At 42.2% G+C, this 21081-nt stretch overlaps 1 protein-coding gene across 4 annotated transcripts in view; it reads right to left on the bottom strand.

Moving 5' to 3' along the window:
- Positions 1-21081, bottom strand: part of SLC45A4 (solute carrier family 45 member 4) — a 57246-nt gene that overhangs the window by 13675 nt on the left and 22490 nt on the right. For 2 of the 4 annotated variants that reach the window (XM_065753638.1, XM_065753639.1), the window contains exon 2: positions 17743-18353. In XM_065753638.1, coding sequence (XP_065609710.1) covers positions 17743-17986 — 244 coding nt within the window. In that variant the 5' untranslated portion in view covers positions 17987-18353. Of the gene's footprint in view, positions 1-17742; positions 18932-21081 lie in introns of those variants that run through there. The other 2 variants (XM_065753640.1, XM_065753637.1) reach the window with 1 other exon arrangement.

The raw sequence follows: 21081 nt of genomic DNA, 5'->3' as shown, positions 1-21081 counted from the left end.
CTGTTTTAAAGAAATGTATATGCTAAGAGTTTAACCAACTGGGAGTGACTATCAATGTAAGTAAAATGAATGCAAGTAAGAGGCTTTTTTTTTTTTTTTATACTCCAACAGCCATTGAGACAACTAACTCAGTCAAAAGACTTTGAGAAGAAAGATCTATTCCTGCTTTAATGTAGACTGTGAGCTGTAACGAAAAGGAATGCAAGTACAGCAGGGAGCTGCAATAGAAGCATGTAACCATGTGGGCTTGTACAGTTAACTGTGAAGCACTGGAACAGGTTGGCTGCCCGGACACGTGGTGGAATCGCCATCCCTGGAAACACTCAAGGCCAGGCTGGAGGGGGCTCTGAGCAAGCTGATGGAGCTGTAGGCGCCCCTGTTCATTGCAGGGCAGTTAGAATAAATGGCCTTAAAAGGTCCCTTCCAATTCAAATGATTCTACCCTTCTATGACCGTCCTCACTGCCACACTTTGTCCATTTCCAGACCACAGTGCTGCTCCTCTTCTAGATGGAAATCTTAAAAACAAAACAAAAAACGTTCTTGAAACATCACCTTAACCCTTCTGAAATGATTACTTGTGCATTAAATTAAAACCTGTTTATAAACAAACTGCACATTTCCAAATTGGGCCTTTTGGCATGCCTTACAGACACAATCAACCAGCTGGCATATAAAAGTCTTGAGATTATTAAAAAACACAGATTTTTACTGCAAGCATTATTTTGACTTCAGTACTTTCAAAGTCAGCTTCACATGTGATAACTCAAAAGCAGGTAAAGGCCTGTGTTCTGGTTTGATTTTACAGATCAGTAAATGAAAGGAAAGAAGGGTTTCTACCCAACCTCTGTTACATTTAGAGTCTTATCTTTCCTTTTATGAGCCAGAGGAGCGAGACTGAAGTGCTTTCTTGAGAAGGTTTTATTTTCAGTGATTGAAAAGGGTGATCTTCCCAACACCTATAATAAATCAAAGCCTAAATCTTGCATTGAAAGCAGCTTGCAGAAAATACAGGAATCTCAGTGATTTCAAAATAAAGCTTTTATGGAGAAAAGGATACTTAACCAAGAATGTAAAATTTGGAGATCCTCCTTTAGAGGAACCACTTCACATTTATTTATTGAACTTTAGCAGCCACAACGTGCATCTTTAAGAAGAAGAGGCCAAGATAATCTATACAAGAACAGCCCCACGCTAAGAAAAATAGAAGAATTCCTAAAATTCCATCTTGGAGGAACTTTCAGTGCTCCTCCCAGATAAACAGTAAAGGAATAACTTCCAAGTGTAACAGGAGCAGTTCTGTCAAGTTGTATACTGGTGGGTAAGGACAATCAGCCTGGGCACATCCTGCTTTTCCTACGTACCATGTGACTACTGCAACCTCACATAGCAAGAGTATGGCAACAGCTTAAAAAGTCACTGTATGCTTTACCTGAAGTTACGCAGAGCTCAAAACAGTTATCACCCATTAGTGGATGATTTTATGAGTACATAAACAGTACAGTCACATTAGCTTACTCAAGTGGAAATAAACAGGGGTAGAGAAAAATCCCAGGTGGAGAGCTGCTGCACACACAAGTTAAACAAAAAATGCTAAAATAAAACCTACACTGATGGCATCATAATTCCCTCCTATATTTCTTTGATGGTCACCAGACTGCTCATCCAAACAAGACAGGCATCCAAAAAGAAAAACTGTTACAGCAAGGGTAGGAAAGGTAGAAAATATATCTAGGAGCAAGATTTGGGTAACTAGCTATTAAAGCTGTTGATAAGACATAGCCTGCCCACCAAATCAAACCTCTGGTGTGTATCAAGCAGAAGTTGCACTATGTTCCATGCTACAAACAGCATACTCTCTTCATACAGACTTTATTATCTGCTCTGATGTCTGCTGGGAAGCCAAACTCTGAAGCTCACAGCCATCTTCTGCCGTGGGACTTCCAGGAAAGAGCACCGAGCCACACTGCTTCCTGAGGTGAGACTTCAAGATGTACCCCACAGGTGTTCCCCAAAGCATTACTGCCTCATACTGATACTCTACAGGACTTCCATCATTCCAATAGTTGCATACAGCTTTCGTATTAGACACTGAAACAAAAGAGGATGCTCTAGACAGGGAAGGCGAAATTCAACACCAATGGTTCCATCCAAGCCTAATGGTTCCTTTCTCTGTGTATCTGTCATGCTTTAAAATACTGTAGTATTTTGTACTTTTGTATTTTGTACTTTTGTATTTTGTACTATTTTGGTTGTGTAGTTCAAGTACAAAAGACAGCTTTGAAGGCACTCAGGCCAGGACAAGATGATGATGAGCAAAAATGAAGAGGTCAAGGGAATATTTTGACACCAAGAACTTCCTTCCAGTATCCCCATCTAGCAGCAAGGACTCAGATGTAACGCATGCTTAAAATAAACTTGGCTGAGGTGAGGTGCCAGGCCAGCAGCACAGCAGCATCCAGCCTCTGATGTGCAGAACAGATGCACGGACCCCAGCCTGGACTAGATTTTGTGGCAGCTCTGCACAGAGGGCTGGCATCCAAATGGCTGCCTTGCCTCAGCCTCTGACAGAGGAATGTAAAATGCCCCAACCTCTGAGAGCTGCTGTGCTCACCTGGAACAGGCTGTAACCAGGCTGGGACTGATTTTAGATGGCCAAGAACAGTATCATGTAACAAACACTGTTAGTGGAGGCTGCTGAGACTCATACGTGGACTGGAATGCCAAAGCAGCTGCATCCCATTACCAGCTTAAAAGAAAAGAAAGGAACAGCCTTTATTTTCCACTGATGTGCTTGCCTTGTCAGGTAGTAGCTCCTACATAGGACTGCTGTGCATTGGCTTGTGAAAGCAAGGATGCTGCATCTTGAGGGAAAAAGGGAAGAATAGTAAGTGGAGCATTATTATTTAGCATTCTACTGACAGCTGATCTGAGGAACCACCGAGGAAGAAAACCATATTGGATAAACAAGGTTAATATTTGTGTGCCATGAACTGAATCTGGAGCAGGTCACAAGTCAGACACAGAAGTCTCATACAAATCAGTGAGAAAAAGCAAAACACAACAACAGCTTCTGTTAGCAGCGATGACTGCCACTGAGACCCTTGTAATATGGCATTTCCCAGCCAGCTACAAACAAACAGGACACTGGCTTCTAGTAAATAAGGGTTTGTTTTTTCCCAGACAAAAAAGTACCCAACAATAGTGGGACCAGCACTGCTCACAGTTCACAGGAAATGCTCACTGTGTCACCATCAGTCTAAGGGCTGTGTGAGGTCACGAGTTACATGGAAGAAAGATTAACTCTCATGCAGCACTTTCTATTCAAAACCTCTTTTTGATAAGTTCTATTGGGGGAAAAATAGTTCTTTATAAGCTTAACAATAAGATCTGATATGGGAAGTGCCTGTTTTCATTTGTCAGAAATCATCACCTAGAGACTTGTTTGTACATTTAAACACCATACAAATCCCTGAGCTCACACCAGAAGCTGTCATACCTTGCAAGTACTTTTTATTCTGCAGTTCCATTCCTGTATAAAGCACCACACACTGCTAAAAATATTGTTACATTGATCTGTTTGAAATGTATTACTTACACAAGCTGTTCTGCTTAGACCTTATTTTTAAGTAAAATCAATAGTTATAAAAAGCTGTGATGATGTGAGAACCTCAGTAATCTTCATCTTGTTACACGAGAATCACAGAAGGGCTCAGGTTGGAAGGGACCTCAAAAGATCATCCAGATCCAACCCAAGGAATGCAGAAGGGGGTGAACTCGAGCACTTTAGTGCTGGGGTCACTGTATGAGGAATAGGGATTTCAGAATGAGGCCGCAGCCATTTCAGAAATGCACCCAGATGTCTGAAAGAGAAACCCAGCAACAGGGGAGAGTTATGAAAGGGCAGCCATTCCTCCAGGAGCCCATGGGCACAATGAACAGTTTCCAAACGTGGAAGCACAGGCTTCTAAGAAGGAAATGCTTTCAGGTACTACTGGAAATCACAACCTGATGTTGTATGGGACCAGTTTGCACCTCTGATATTACAGTATACTGCATACTGGTGTAGGTGTGATCCCAGGGCTCACTGCAACTGCAGGCATGTGGATGGGAGAACTCAGAACACTGAGGTTTTTAATTGCTGTCTGCTTTCTCCCTGAGTGCCTAGCAAGTTGTCAGGCATCTCATATTTGCTCAGGGTCTCAGAAGCGACCCACTGCCATAAACAGAGCAATAGCATAACTGTGGCTTAAGACTTCCCACTGGTAAAATGTACATCCTGTCAAATACGAGCCTTTCTGCTGAGCTGGCCCCATTCACAAGCTGTCAGCACATTATATACATCTTATAGGCAGGAGTATGTGCACGCTGCATTCTGAACATACTTTTCTGGAGCACACTGTCACCCAGTTGCAAGCAGTCCATCCTCTTCTTCCCCTCCTGCTTAGCTCCTGTCAGCAGGGATGTCTGCACAACGGCTGGGCTCACTGCATTGCTCAGCACAGCTGTGATGTGAAGGGAAGATAGGGCTGTCTGCTCAGCTTGAATGAAAAATCAATTGCAGGCCAGGAGAGGGGACAGATAAAGCACAGTGCCACTGTGTGGATGGAGTTACTTTAGCTTTGAAGGGAGTGACAATTAAGAGAATAATTGAAAAGGATGTTAGGAGGACATGAAACAACAGTATTTTGAGAGACTGATAGCCAGCAGCAAAACAAAAAACAGTTTCCAAAGCTCTCAGCCATAGGGACTGGGCTGCAGCCTGCCCTCAAGGCATGTGGAAAAACATGAGAAGAGAAAAGGCTGGAGATGTCTGTACTCCCAGGGCAGGGACCCACTGTCTGCATCACTGTGATGTCCAAAAGCTTATAGTTTGATCTTAAAACGCACCTGCATTTCTGCTTTAGTTGCTCTATGTCATAAGGACAAGGATATATTCTAAAGCTGGATCTACATAGAGATAAGTGAATAATTAGGATAAAATTACTTCAGAGATGCTGGAAAAGCACACAGCATTTTCTTAAAATTTTGATTTCAAATCTTAAACCTCCTCAGTAGTTGGATGCAAACAAGTCGTGCTTTGACAGCACAATTCCCTTCTGAAATCCTGGCACTGACTGCAGCAGGCTCTGCTCAATGCCACTGTCTGCACACCATGCCTACAACGAGAACAAGAACCATCCACTTGCAAAGAACAACTCCAACAGCCCAATTGACAATGAAGTGATGCTCTCCAGTAGCTTCAGTACAAAGTATCAGTGCTTCACATGCAGTCCTGGAATGGCTTTAAGCTGTAGAAGAGCAGTACCCACTTCTGACCAAGCTATTTCACCTTTTGGTGCAGCTTTTGGAATTACCCATGCAGTAGCCTGCAAGTAGCAAATGTTGGCTCAAATGACAGACCAGAAGGATGGGATTAAGGAAACAAGTGACAGGTCTCTTAGAGGATTTCATCACCCAGTTTTCCCATTTTCTGTCTCAGTTCAATTAATGCTTCTCAGCCTCCCTACAACTGTCCTCCCCATCTCTTATTCGTCATCTGTGGGAGTCAGCAGCATCTCATTAGGCCCTGCTGCCATTCTGCCAAAGTTGTAGAAAGGCTTTGCTGACAATTTCTGTTTCACAGCAAAGTTTCATAGTGCTGTGTCAGGAAAGAGAAGCGTATGTTAAGAGAAGTGAGCCAGATGTATGTGTGAAAGGGGGAGAGGGGAAGCAAAATCCTGAGAAAAGCTGAGCTCTGAAGCATCAGAGAAAGAACATGTGCACTGAACTGCAGTCAGGAAAGTAGGGTTTCCTTTCAGCACAGTTATAAGGGCTGCCAAGTAACGCTTTAAAAGCTCTGTTGATCTGTAAGTTTGCAAACCTGTGGTAATTCAGGTAGATGATTACTTCCAGCTTGCTGTCTTCATAACAATCCAACTTTCTACTTTAACCAGTGTCATCAAGACAGCTGACAATGTTAGTTACTCCTGCTGAAGACAAGGAACGGGAGGCTGGACATACGATATGCTCAGACCAAGGAATGAGTTGCTGTTATCACATTCGTTATAATAAGAAACCCCTGCTGAAACCAGCACAGTGGTGTTCCCTGGACTGCCTGTGCCATCTTCCTCAGATCCTAGGAAACGTGTCTTTATCTTGTCCTCCACTGTCACTCATGAACCAATATTCAGAAATATATCACTTCAACACCAATAATAAATGTGCATCAAAGCGCTTCAGGAGCTGAAATGGAATTCAGATCAAAACCCAACGTGCAGGAATAAAAAGGAATAAAAACCATTTCTTTCAGCTCCCATTGGAGAGCAGGTCCAAAGGTATAACAAAGATGCATGCAAACCCATGTATGAATGCAGCGATCAATTAATTGTTTTGCCACACTAATCCTTCCTCTCCTTTATGGGCCGTAATTAAAATGCATAAGCTGTACGTGATGCCCCACTTCTGTGCATTACGTAACACTGCAGCACTTCACCACTCTGTTCACTGCAAGATTAGACATCAATTACAATGACATGTGTTGCCTGAAGATATACTGCATCCCAGTTTATCCTGAGCTCGATAGCTTTTCGTCACTGCTTCAGAAATACTGGCAAATTTATAAACAAAGGCACTTCAGCTCAAATCCCAAAACTCAAGAGACTTAGATACACAATATAAAATCTTCTAGAATCACTCATAAGCCTGTTATCAACAGTGGAGCTATTGTTGCAGTGATTAACACGTTAATACCCTGGGATATGACCATCTACATACACAGCACTGGTTTTTAGTTAGGGTTTGGTACAGCTAACATCTATTTTTCCCCCATGTCAAGCCAAACCTCAACCCACACTGAAGTGACCTTCTCCCACCCTGGAAGAAGTCCAGGATTCTCAGAGAATCACAGAACCACAGAACATCCTGAGCTGGAAGATACCCACAAGGATCACTGAATCCAGCTCCTGGCTCCACACAGGACCACCCCAAATCCAAACCCTATGTTTAAGAGTGGTATCCAAATGCTCCCTGAATTCCAGTAGCCTGGGGCCATGATCACTGCCCTAAATAACAAAAATAAGCCAGAACAACCTGAAGAGCATGGCCATGATGTCCCAATTTTGAGACTTTCTGCTCACAAAGGAAATGTCTAGAAAGAATCACCTAGATATTAAAACTTCATTCCCAATTTCAGTTTATTCCTGAAGAGCCCATTCTACCCAACAGACCCTTTAAATCATGAAGGTTCCTGTTGATGCTGCCAAACAAGTGACTGATGCATACTCAGCCCAGCATGGCATGTGGTCAGTGCACCCAGGAACAAGGAAAAAGGAAGGCAAGCAGATATGAGGGCAGGCAAAAGATAGTATTTCTGTCCAGCAGGCAGCCAGGCAGAGTGTGGTCAGCACACCATTCATGCTCTTGCATTGCAAGCAGCAAGAAAACAGCTCATTTCCAGCCTCAGGTTACACGGTGTAGTAAACACAGTATGTGTAAGTAAAACAAGGAACTTGTCTTTGCACATGGATAGAAATTAGCAACTTCTCCTCCAGTCCTTAGGTTTGACCATGTTTGGAAGTCACACAAAAGCAGCAACTCAAGACTGTGTTTTCTTGGCTTGTGTGCCCCTGCAGATGCCATCTGAGCACCCAGGGATTACTGACTGCACAGTTGATCTCTAAATTTCAGCTGGGATCATATTTGCATAGTCCTTGTGAGGGTCAGTAAACAGGGCAGGCAGCTCCTTCTGTAATTACCCCAGCTGGCCTAAAGCAGAGCAAACAACTAAGAAACATGACAGGTATCTCATACAAACTTTGTATTCTGGCAGACACTTGTCCAGCTGGAAACACCCAGGCTGCTCAGAAGGGAGAAGAGCTGGGCTGATCCCATCTTGAGCCATTCATATCATGCTGCCCCAAAATCCTTTACTCATCTCCTTAGGGCTCAAAACCACCCCCAAAAGCTCCATAGCAGGCTTACTAAAAGGGCACTGCTAATTGTTGCTATGCTGCAAAAATCAACCCTCTGCCCTTTCTAAAGTCTTTAGGACTATTGGATTGTTTATGGTGGGAATAAACACTCTGCCAGTGATCATTTCTGTCACAACTGTGCTACTGGGCAGCCCTACCAGCTGAAAGGTCAGCACAGCAACACTGCTCACTGCTCAGCTCTTTGCTATGTTAAAGCTGGTGCTGAATTAAGACACATCAGTATATACACCAGTTCTCATTTGGTATTCACTGTACATTTAAGAAGAAGAAAAAAAGGGAGATTCTGAGAATAAACCACATTAAGCTCCTAAAGAGAAACTCCATTCCTCTATGCAGTGGCCTTGATTGAGGTTAATTCCTCACGTAGCTCTATTGAGTGAAACAAATCCTATTAATGCTTTGCCTACTTGCTTCAAGCAAACTGTGGGTTCTGGTTTGGGGACCTGGTTTCTCACTTGGTCAGATCCCTGCTCCTGGAAAACAGCCTTCACCAGCTGTTTTAACAAGCTCTATGCATTTAAATGCTAACAGCAGGACTATCGTGCACAGCTTTTTAACCATGGGTTTTCTTTCCCCCCAAAAAAGTGGTCTCCCTTCTACAGTTATTCATCACACCAACGCTCTTTTACTTATAGCATGACCAAAAGCAACAGATTCAATTTATGGGGTCTGATTGAAAAGACAGCATTGGTGTTTACGTAGCCTGCCTCAGACTTTCCAAAATGCCTCCTATAAACATACATGTTTTGGCTTGAACATTAAAGTAACTGAAGTACATTCTACATGTATTCAAGAGATGTAAATGCACAGCTCATTTCAAAGTCTAAATTCTAGCTAAAAATATATATTTGTCTAAGGAGCACCCCAATACAGCAGCAAACATTCCCTTCCCAAATGCTCAGTTGATGAGAATCAGGCCCCAGTAGGGATAACACAGAGCTCTTTTCCTCTTTTTCAATTCTTTCCATGAATAACAGGAGGACCCACCAAGACAGCATCTAAAAGGGCAGAACTACAGAGGCCAGAAACAACCACTCAAGTCCAACAACCAGAAACCTTTATCACCAAGTTCCATGGAAAAACAAGGGGAGAAGGAGTATATCTGCTCTTCATTTGTGCTATACCTTGGAACAAAACACAAGATCAGATGCTTTGAGGCTGCAGGGGCATCTCATCACTACATAATTTGTTATATCTGCATCAGAGCACAATAAACAATCACTTTCAGGTCACCTGATGCAGCCCATGTAAGACAGCAGGTATGCCTGTAATGACTCCTCCTTGCCAGAAAATGCCTGGCACGGTGAGAGCTTACTCCCAGCTTTCCAAATCAGGCAAAGAAAACACAGGGAATGCTGTACCCGTATCCACTACAACTACTCCAAGCCTGTAAACAATCATTTATCTGAATACCAGGGGCATTCTGCTGCCCTTAGATTCTTAAAGGTCTGTCCTAGAGTGTCAGTGTTTAAATTGTGTATTGTAAAGTCAGCACTAAACTTAAGTTTTTTAGCCAACTATATAGACTTTGAAGTGTGTGAACTTGATCTCTGCTCTCTAAAAAAAAAAGTATTCACTTTTAGAAGCATCTAGCCAAAACATTTGTAGGAGGTATTAAACACTCCCAGACCAAAAGCTCATTTAAAGCCAGCAGAATACATCAGGAATTCGCAGGTTATCCTGAGTGCAGGTTCTGAATTATTGAAAAGCCATTGTGGGGAGAGCAGGACAACTGATAACAGGAGGAAATTCATGTTTTTGAACAGCCTAGACATGAACACACATAGAAAGTGACCCAGCTCTGTTTATCCCTTGAGCGGGAAAGACCAGAAATCAAGATCCATGGGACAGAAATCCAAGTTTCAGTAATTTCAACTGAAGGTATACCAAATTCACCACCACAATAAGAGAAATTGAACTGTGTTGCAGAGGGCCACTTGACAAAGACAAAACTGATGCTGAAGGCAGAACCAGACTGACTCTGCTTCCAGCTCTGCAGGACAGCACTTCCACAGGGAAATGGGCACTCTTCATTTTCAGGCTCCCTGAGGTCAATGTGGACGATATGTCTGAAGATTTAATGCAAGTAAGGACAGGTGTGAGATACTACAGTGATAAGTCATTTACAAGACCTCATCTTACTCTTTTTCCCCAGAGTTTAGGATTTCAGGTTGTTCTGACTGGGGGCAAGTTAGGCTTGCTCATCTGATAAGCTCTTTTCAATCCAAGATATTCCTGTACCAAAGCAGCTCATATTCAGTTGTAATGCTCCAAATTTAATACCCTGCAAAAACCCACCAGAAACCTCCAGCAGATGACTGCCAAACATTAAGAGTACACTGCTCGGTTTATGCATTTATGGTAAGGGATTCATCTGTGCTGCCCTGCACCCACTGTTACTCAAGAGTTCAGAGAGTGACAGGAGATACTGGGGATTCATCCAAACCCAAGTAAATAAGATCTATGACCCAATTTTTCCATGTTTAATTAAATAGACTTGTATCAAATTTTATCATCAGACCGAATCAGCAGCTCAAAACCTTTCCAATAATTTCTTGCAAAATAGCCTGCAGGAAGCACATCAGAAACCTTCTCAACTGTTCTGTTAAAAGAGGATGACTAAGGCAGAGTCCCAGAGGGAGCCTTACAGCAGGAATGCTATTGCAACAAGCACACAGGAGACTCAGGACTGAGCTTAAGGGGTCGCAGCTTCAACAATCCTCTTGAAGCAAGCTTTATTAAAGCATTACGTGATTTGGCAGCAGCCTGTTGACATTCTTCTCATTTCAGAAGTGGCCTTAATTGTATTTCCTTGAAAAGTAAAGACTCCTGTTCATTAAGGAGTACTTTCTTCCCCCTTTCATAACTTGATTCACAACCCACATTCAATAGAAAACCCTCAGTTTGAGACCTGGCACAGCAAGGCACGCACATTTCAGTTGTGCATTTCCAAGCCTCCATCACCAGAACTCATCCTGAGGGTTGAAAGGTTTCTTTTTACAGTAAGGAAAAGGCATTTGCTTGCTGGAAAACTGCCTCACTTGCAATTACTTTGTAATAAAGAGCAAGGTAGCACTGTGGGGTTGCATCTGTTATCACTGTGTTGTTATCACTACAGAGTTACCTCTAAGTCATAGGTGAGGATCAAATTCCTTTCGGACAGGATAGGGAAGTTCACATTCCTGCTGTGAAAGCCTTTTCTGTGTGTACTGCATGTGCACTTGAAGCTTCCCCTGACATCTTGCCCTCCTGAAGTATGTTTAAATACAAGTATTAAAAAGCTGAGAGATCTGGCAAATTCAGCTGCCATCACACATGGGTTGGAGGCAGATTACAAAGAAAATTTGAGACTGCATAAAGGGTCGTGTTGTTTAAAGCCAATGGATTTTAGCATGTGCTCAGGAGACCTAAATCTGCCCCAGCTTCTGCCATCCTTGCTCCACTACTCAAACAAGAGGTATGCTTCTACTCTCAGTAAGGGAGTAAAAAACATGACAGATGTCAAAGTATACTCCCACATCATTTCAAAAAGCCCGACCTCTCCTAATCCGAGGCTAATGAAGGTAACGAGGAGGCAGCATGCTGAACAGGAAGGATTTACTATTAGATAGAAGCAGCTACAGCAGAAAAAGATATTCATTCCCTTCTTAGGGGGATGATTATTTCTGGAGGCCTTGAGCTCTTCCCACGTATCACAGACTGAAGTGTCAGGCTCTGCAGAAAAATAAAAGGATATGAAGAACATAAATGGCAACAAAATTAAGAATTGCTTTTAAATCTTCATCCCTTCACAAGAGCTGACAGTGTGCATTGTCATACAATTTGCTTTGCCTTGCACACTGATTTTTCTATCTGTCCACAGCTCTCAGATGTCAGTGTTTCCTGATATATTGTTACTCACATCGCCTTCAGATTACAAAAGCTCTCAGAAGGAAAACTTGAGAAGGTTCAAAGTGTTCTTATGCAGAAGCCTCATTGCAAGCACTCTATGCAAGGAATAAAAATGAGCCAGTTCTGTTTGAGCATTCTCACAGAACATCAGGGACTTTCACTTGAGATTCAGAATTGGACAGAACAGCACCAAACTATGGTTGTTCTTCAGTGTTACTTTAAGAGAAAAAACAGGACAATTTATATGTATACACATGAAATAAAAGCTCCATAAGTAACAGCTATTGCACAGCCCACAAAGCACTCACCATCTGCACTGGTAGGAAACTCAAGCCCATGCTCCTGCCTCCTCTACCCTGGAGAACTGCACAGCACCTCCTTGAAAGGCCTTAAATCCTTATCCAGACCCCTTTCTGGAGGCTGCACTTTCCAAAACTGCTGCTGTTCTAAATTTAGGGTCAAGAAGTATTTTACGCAAGAGAAACACGATGTATGATGTGAAAGTCTCACTGACCTGCTTTTGGTTAAGAAAATGTGCAGTCCAATTACTATTACACAACTCTTCAGTACACAAAGTTAGTCAACTAAAAAATGATGGGCAGGGAGGTTTTATGGGGCAATCAGCATTTGCTCAAAGGCACAATATTTGCAGTTCCATACATTCCACCATTTGAGATCTGAATTGAAACTTTACATGATCTTAAAGACAGTATCTTCACAGCTACCAAGGCTGAAGAGAATATATTAAGCCTTTACCAGTTCAGGTTTTCTGGAGCCACTCTAAGTTCAGTTCTCATCCTTAGGTCAGCTGTTTAACAGCACCTTCTTAGCACAGGTCAGCTTCAAGAACTCTAAGGAGGAACTGGGATCTGCAATTCACTCTTGGCATCAAACACAGCTCTGCCCAAATGGAGGTTAAACATCCAGGAACTTAACTTTGAGAGTCAAAGAGCAGGTCTCAAAGGCCTTCTTCTCTCTACTAAGATGAGGTAAGGTTCAGCTTAAATGGCAATATACCACTCTGTAAACAGCTGTACCCGCACATATCCTTAAAATAAAGGCATCCTGGCACAGAAATAAGGAATAAAGGTGACAGTGAGCTGAGCTGAAATTAACAGCTTCTATGTTGAAAAGGTTCATCCATCTGCAAAAGCTGTTCCAGGCAGCCTTTTTTCACTCAAATTACAGGCAGCCTCTAAAAGCTCACCCATCCCATTGTTTCCATCTCTTCCACCAGCTCTTTAAGGTTTTGAGATTCCCTTTGATCTCAGGCTTAGCCTTGGAAGACCATCCCCTTCCTCACTGAAGGATACTTTAAATCCTTTGAAGAAGCATACCTAAAGGCCAACTTATTAACATTTCATGCTTGGTTTCTTACTCTGTCTCCATGATCTCTTTACCTACATGCATTCTTCTCACACAGGTACCAACACTGAATTTCAACACTGAATTTCAACCTGGAGACTGACTACCTCATGAGAAAAGTTCACCCCATAACATTAAGTCATTTTAGGATGATGACTTCTCAGCAACCACGCTGAGATTTCTCAGGATCAGCAACTTCTATGACTGCTTGAACACTTTTTCCATACTGGCAGTTTCACATGAACTGCATTTCAAGACCCTGGAAGCACAGTGTTAAGCTTTAGGCTGTAAGAATTTTTCAGTGCAAGATAATGCAATTAGTCACAATAGCTGAGAAGAAAATGTAGCCAAGAACTGACAGCTCAAACCTCAAAACAGCTATCCCATTTTTGAGACAGCAGTAATAACAGCCTTCTGTCACTTTGAGAGCACATAATGACAATTTCTTTTCCAAATGAAACAAGCTACTTGTACTCTGCTCTGCTGAGCTCAGCCTTTCTCTGTATTAGCACCTATTAACTAGCACTGCAATACTCAGTTTCCAGGAATACTATTCCTCTGTGTTATTTGGTTTAGCTTAAAACCCCAAACTCTCAACATTCAATGCTTTATCAGCTAACATTCATTACAAGAGCCCATTAAATCTCCCAGCATAACAAAGTAATGCCATCACAGACAGGCACTCCAATATGAAATATGTATAAAAAAAGCTATTCTTGCCTATCAGACCTGATACACTCTGGTCACTGTTTCTGCAATCTCACTCATTTGATGCACAGGAAGGTATGCATACTAAGGTTAAACACAGCCATGAAACACTTCTTGCAGTAAACTTCAGTGACATTGTCAAGATAAGCACAACACAAACTGCTCGTGCTTTTCCTTCTGTAAGTGCACACTTTCTGAATGTGCTCATGTAATGTATTTAATAATTGATGCAGGGGAATGAGGAGCAGTTCTGGTGCTGACAGTCATTTCTCTGCCTATTAAGTATTTATAGAGTAATGCTAGCATTGGGAAGAGCCTTTGAAACAACAGTAAAGGTTTGGCAAAGCTTTCATCATATTAAATACAAAATGTGAAGCTTTGTGTCTGCAGCTACCACCACTCATTTGTCACATGGGAATTTCTCCTGAAAGCAGAAGCCACCACAAGCCACAGGATTTGTGACTATTTCATTAGGGCTGCAGGACATCTCACCTTCTGCATCCTGATGTCATCACATGAGTTTCTTTAATGAGCTACATTTCTCCAAGTTCAAGCCACATCAGTCACTAGTTTCTCCTCACCTTCATTCACACAAATGACTTTATAAAAATCATTTCCAAAACAACCTGGCACCCAAATTTTTCCACGAAGTGAAAGGAGGTTCAGAGACTTAATCCTTCAAAGCCAAGATTAATGATGGAAGAAAACACTGCCATTTATAAACAGTAACAGGATTTTAACTTCTCTCACTGATAAGCAGCATTACATACCAGATGTTTCAGAAGACAAAGGTTTCTTCATGCTCATATATAAATTATAACACGGTTGAGATGAGACAGAGGAAGCAACCAGCAGTTGGGATAAGTCAGTGTTAATGTAGAGAGCATCCTCAATAGTAACATGAAATCAACCAGCTTCTCCAAACCCTTCAAGGGGGACAAACACTTGCACCCAGAGTGCAGGAAAGTATAGTGTCAGATCCTTTGGCATAGTTCTCACAGTGGGTGGGAGGAAATGCTGATTGAATGGGCCTCCAAATAAAGGTCAATGAAGGGTTCTAGAGGTCAAAACTTACAGAAGTGCCAACTAATACGGTTTCATCTGGAGTCAGCTTGCTAGTTCTCTATTTGCCATATTTACATTCTCTGAAGAATGCTAAGTAAGTTATCCTCAATTTTGAATTCCTACGCTGCACAGAGTAAGAAGTCAAAGAAAGAGGTAGAATAAATTGTGATATGTATTTGGCTTGCTCTTGTTGCTAAGCTACTAAAACCCGTTTATGGCAAAGCTGTTAACAAGTTGTAGCTGCACTTCTGAGAAGGCAACACATCAATCTAAACACAGCAATAAAAACAAGGATTACAATCACAAATCAGAAGGCATTTTGGTGGGCGTACAGCATTCAGGGACTTCCAGACCTTTCTAATTTATGGCATCTTCTGACTCAAACTGCTCCCACCGCTGCCTTTAGCTCTTTTGTTACAAATCCAGAACTCCTGGAAATTGAAACATTGACAGCCCAAACACTCCATTGGAAAGGGAGGACCCAAAGGGACACCTCCTGTAGCTGCTGAAGTCTGGCTTACACAACAGGCCTGCAAGAGCACAACTTGGAAGGACTGCATTGGATATTAGGAATAACTTCCTCAGAGCAGACAAGCACTGGAACAGGCTCCTTGAGGAGGTGGTGGAGCCACCATCCCTGGAGGTGCACAAGGAACATGAAGACATGGCACTGAGGTACAGGGGTAGTGGGTGATGGGCTGATGGTTGGCCTAGATAAGCTCTGTGGTCTTCTCCAACTTTAATGTGTGAGGTGTGCTGGTTGAGTCACTGCATTCCTCCATTTGCCACTTCTCAGAAAGTTTCTCAAGCCAAATCAACCTTACACCAAAAACTGAATGTCGCAGAGGGAATGCTGCAGCACTGACACAGCTACAGACAGCCCCCCACACGAGGAATAAACATAGCTCACACTGAGGCAGACAGATTTTGAGGTTGATGGAAGTAAGCAGAACCATGTAAGAGGTAAAACAAAACAGCCTATGTCAGTCACCCGTGAATAACTTAACCCTTCAGTGCAGCCAATGTTATTTATCCTACTGTCAAAGGGGAATGTGAACCAGAGTAGACAAAACACATCTGTAAGCAGCAACCTCCATTTTATCTCCACACAGCACTGAACATCATTACATCCCTGCAGCCTTTTGTTATTTTGCCAGCTTTTCTGCAAATGAGAGTTCTATTCTCCCTCCCCCTTCCCCCAAATCCCAATGTTATTTTGATCACTGGGGTTGGGAAGGAAGGGAAGAGAGATTTTTTCAATTATCTGGAGGAAACAGATTTGGCAGAAGAGCTCACAAAAGAAACGCAAACTAGTGGAGTGATCAGTAATTAAGAGGATGGTTTGTTTATACTGTCTGACCTTAATCATTGGTAAGGTAAAGTCAACTTAGCCAGACATACATTTTAAACATCCAAGTGCCAGCACAAACAAGAAAGCAAGCAAAAAAGTATAGGTCACTTACAGAGCTGGGGGTCTTCTCCACACAAAGCACGACACAAATACTGTGTATGCATGGTTGACAGTAATTGAATTGAAGCTCCTAATACAACTGCAGTAGATTAAGTGCAAATTCAGAGACCTATCTAGAACCAAAAATCTCAAAGTAACTTACAGACATGAGCATTAGGCAAAAATAACACATGTTCTGTTCAGCACATCAGGTCAATCAGGAAGCCTCTATTCAGAAAACATACCATCTATTCAAACTGTCACTGAGATCAAAAGAGGGCACATGAGCTCCAAGAACAAAAGTTTCCAGGATATCTTGGAGGAGCAGCCCCCAGAATCTCTTAATGGCTGTGTCTGCATTGGTTATTGACTCATCTGCTGATCCAAAATAAGCCCACTAGTAACTTCACGTGAAAATACATTTCTAACTGCAAGAAGAACACAGGAAGGAACATCTCATATATACTTTACTGTACCAAATAAAATGAACATCTCAGAGACCTGGCCAGGTGCCCCTCATTGCCTACAAGTGAGTGTGGCAAAGGAACAACTGCAAGTATAAGCCAAAGCAAACATTAACAGTAGGCATACATTGTATGTACTCCTGTACAGTGTAAACATCACAGACTTATTACATCCAGGTGAATGGAAGCTCTGCACTGAGCATGCCTCTGTGTGAATATCTCCTGATATCTGATAGAGAACATGATTTAGAACATGATTTCCTGGATTTGATAAGGTATTATTAATACTGGAAACAGTTTATTGGCAATCTAACCATAGTACTCACCACAAGATTTCACATCATCCCAATTCCCCTTTCTCTCAAGCCATTCGTGTCATGTTTTATTATTTGTTTAATCACAAACTATGCACATTAACCAGATAAAACAAGACTCACTAGTTGTTAAAAAGAAATATACCACTTCATTAGAACTTGAAAAAGCAAAATTATGTAAGTAGTTATTCTGAAGTACTGTAACCTGAGGCATTTCTCCATAAATCAAACACAGCTTCACTGAAATCTTTTATAAACTGATGTTGCTAGTTTTGAGAATACCCACCTTCCAATAAAGAGTTCTTGATGTGAATTCAAATCAGGTTAAGTGTATTAATACGTTCAAACAAGGCAAATGCAGACAGAAATCCTCCCCACTTAAACACAGTCACATACAGGATCTGTGGCACAGCCAAGAATAAAAAACAACCCTCTTTGTTCCCATCTGTAGCTACTGGACCACATCTCTTTCTGTATGAAGAACTGATTAACAAAAAAATGACACCTACTTACCAATTTGTAACAGTACAGGTGTTACCAAAGCTGTCTCCATGGCATAACAAAACTCCCTGCCAAACATTACTGCACCATGCATCACCCACAGGCGTATCGGTATCCGGTCTATGGATCCTTCACTAATGGTCTCCTCTCTACTTTCATCCTCCTTGCTTTCTTGTTTCTGAAGCTGTGCCACAGGTAGATCTTGAACTTGCATAGATTCCGAGTCAGTATTCTGGGGAGCCATTTTCATTACCATAAAAATATATATGTTATATCTATATAAATAATACCACCATAACTCCACAAACAAGTTACGGTGTCTCTTTCACCTTCTGTTCCTCAGGCAAGTAATGCTTATATTCCTCTTGTACAAACAGGTATCTTGCAACTTCTTGTGTAGATACGAGACAATAAGAATGGAAAGCTATTTGGTAGGAATTTCAACATATGGCTTGCTGGTTTACTGTGAGTTAGAGTTAAAAATCCATAATTGCCATTCAGTTAATACCAGTTTCATAATTATTATTGAAGAAGTGCTGAAGTTGTTATTCTTGGTACAGAGAGGTGGAAAGGCGACACAAAGAGGTGCTCCACTGTTAATCCCCATCGAGTGGCTGATTAATCTGCAACAAGAAGCAGGCATTTAAAAATTTCAATAGTATTTTCCCAGGATATTGTGGCCCCCCCCCCAACCATATACCCTATTTCCTGCTTCATGCTTTCCATTGTCCTTGCCTCGTGTAGGGTCTTTCATTCCACAGTCCCTCCTACCCCTGGACTTTCCATTGAAATGCCATTGTTCTTCGTGTTTGAATGATGCCTAACTGCACTCCTGCGTGGTCCTACGTGAAGCCACACAAGAATATACCAGTACATATGCATAATTATATAAGAAATACAGCCTGAGAGCCTCAGAACGCCCAGCACAAGGCTAACAAACTGGGAAATTAAGGTGGGCTCCATTTCAGAGTTAGCATAGGATATTCCAGCACTGCCAGGAAGATGACTGCTCTGCCAGGAAGATGATTCACACGTAGCCACTTACTCACTAGCCACGCAGACTTGTGCTCAGCCTTTTGGGAGCTGCCAGCCATCTCACACCTAAGATCCCATAGCTCCCTTGAAATTAATAATACTAGCAAGTCAACTGCACTATATGGATAGAGATGTGTATCACTGCATAAATTCAGACCATCTTGTAATAAAGATGCTTCTCAAGGAAACACGAGAAGCAATTAGGAATATAATTTGGAAGATTGGTATTTAAAGCATTTAAACTTTCGATGAAGACAGATCCACAGTTCACACATCCATCTTTACTTCCTGCACACAAGACCTCAGCAAACCCTCATACCCTATGAAAGGAAGTCCTATGAGCAGAATGGCACAAAAATATACTACTGCACTGAAATATTCCAACCAGCTAGCAAATCTTTGCATGCTCTGGTAAAAAAAATGACCATTAGGCAAAGAATGCAAAATTGAGACTGAAGAAAGAGATATCAACTCATTTCTGCACAACCCTACATACTGTGCTACCAGAAGTGCAGCAAGGGAGCATCTGAAGTGCTGATGTCCACCTCAGAGCTGTATCCCCAGAGGATTTTGTGTACATAATTTGTTCTTCCAGACAACAGTATCTTTTTCTCCTCCCAAGCTCCCCCAGATTACTTACGTTCTCAGATATAATCACCTCAATAACATAATCCTAGAATTTCCTTCTGACCTACTCAGATCACATGAGAGAAGTTAACTTCCTGAGCACACGTTACAAGCCAAAATTTAATTTTCAAGTGTTATAACCATAAGCAATAAACAGTTCAGACAAAAAGGTCTCAAGAAAGCACTTCATTTTGTATGAAAAGGAGGAGTTGAGACGCACTGCTCGAGGTTACTAAATCAAGGCACAGAAAGGTAATTGGTCAAGTTCTTCATAAGCTCCTTGGTTCTATAAAGCATTTCCTCCCCATCAGCTTGGACTGGAGAAATTCTGCACATGGCAGAGATCATTTCGTAAGATCAGAATCATTAAGGTTGGAAAAAACCACCAAGATCATCCAGACCAACCATTGACCCATCCCCCACCATGTCCACTAACCATGGCATCCCAGTGCCACATCCATCCTTTGCTTGGAAGCCTCCAAGGATGGTGACTCCCATGCCCTGGGGCAGCCTGCACCAGCACCCCACTGCTCCTTCTGAAAAAGGAAACCTTTTCCCAATAGCCAGTCTGAAGCCCACCTGGCCTTAAAGCCATTGCCTCTTCCCACCTTCCAGCATCAGCGCAGTGCTGAAGTTGCATCAGGAAGGGTTGGGATTCTCTTAACCTTACTTCAGTATTTCAGGTTTCAGCTCGCTCCTTGAATAGCTCTTTAAGTTTAACATCAATAGGAAGTACAAAAATTAAAAAAGGGAGGAGACTAACAGGAGGCATGTGCTTCTAACAGCAGTTTCAGGTTAAACCCAACGCAGCATAGGTCGCAGAGTAAGAAGAGATTATTTTAATTACAGCAATAAAACACTTAATTGCTGGCAGACTGAGGCAAAACTGCATTCCATAAGTTCACACATCAGGTTTTCCTGCTCAGCAATCGCTCAGCACACGCACATGTCTAACAGTCACAGATAATACTTCTGCACTGAATGGCTTTAAAGACTATTGCTTTTTCTCATGCTTGGTTTCTCCTTTTGACACTGCAGTGAGGGATTTGACTCAACTTCCCCACACACCTCAGTTAGTAGGTAGTTACAGGATAGCAGAATGAAGCACGGAGAATGGGGCAGGCTGAATATGCAAGCAGGATGGGAGCATTTCTCATGGCAAAGGGGAAAGAAGCAGCAGAAAAAGAGGTGAAGTTCAGCCCATCTGAGCATGGCTACGGAGAAGTGACTGATGAAGTGACATGCCTGAAGTGGAAGATGATGGGAACTGATCAGCACCTTAAAAGACAGGAATAATGGATGACAGATGGAGATGAGCTTTGAAGCTGTAACTGACAAAAAAAGAACAGTATATGTTAAGCATGTCAAAAAAAAGTAGCTGCAGTATTCAAGTGCAATAGCAGGAGGCAGAATGGACAGGTTTTATCTGAAGTAACAGGATTACTACTCCATCATGCCAACCTGGCGCTGAGTATCACACTGCTCTTCCTGCAGCACTTTCAGGCAACTCCAGATGTGTGCCTACTACATCAACCGCAAAGCAACAGCCCCTGAAGGGTCTTCAGCTCCCTTGCCAGTCCCTCCCAGGGTGGGTTCAGATTCCTTTTAGACAGACCCACATTCTTCCTCAAAGCTCACTGGCAAGTTTGAATGGTGGCATTCCTCCTTACCAGGAGGAGGGAGACAAAT

Source organism: Cyrtonyx montezumae, unplaced genomic scaffold (genome assembly GCF_038088225.1).
Source record: "Cyrtonyx montezumae isolate F1298 unplaced genomic scaffold, pur_monq_1.0 scaffold_8, whole genome shotgun sequence".
NCBI classification, from domain to species: Eukaryota; Metazoa; Chordata; class Aves; order Galliformes; family Odontophoridae; genus Cyrtonyx; species Cyrtonyx montezumae.
Note: the sequence above shows the minus strand (reverse complement) of the source record. Positions and strands in the feature narration are given on the sequence as shown.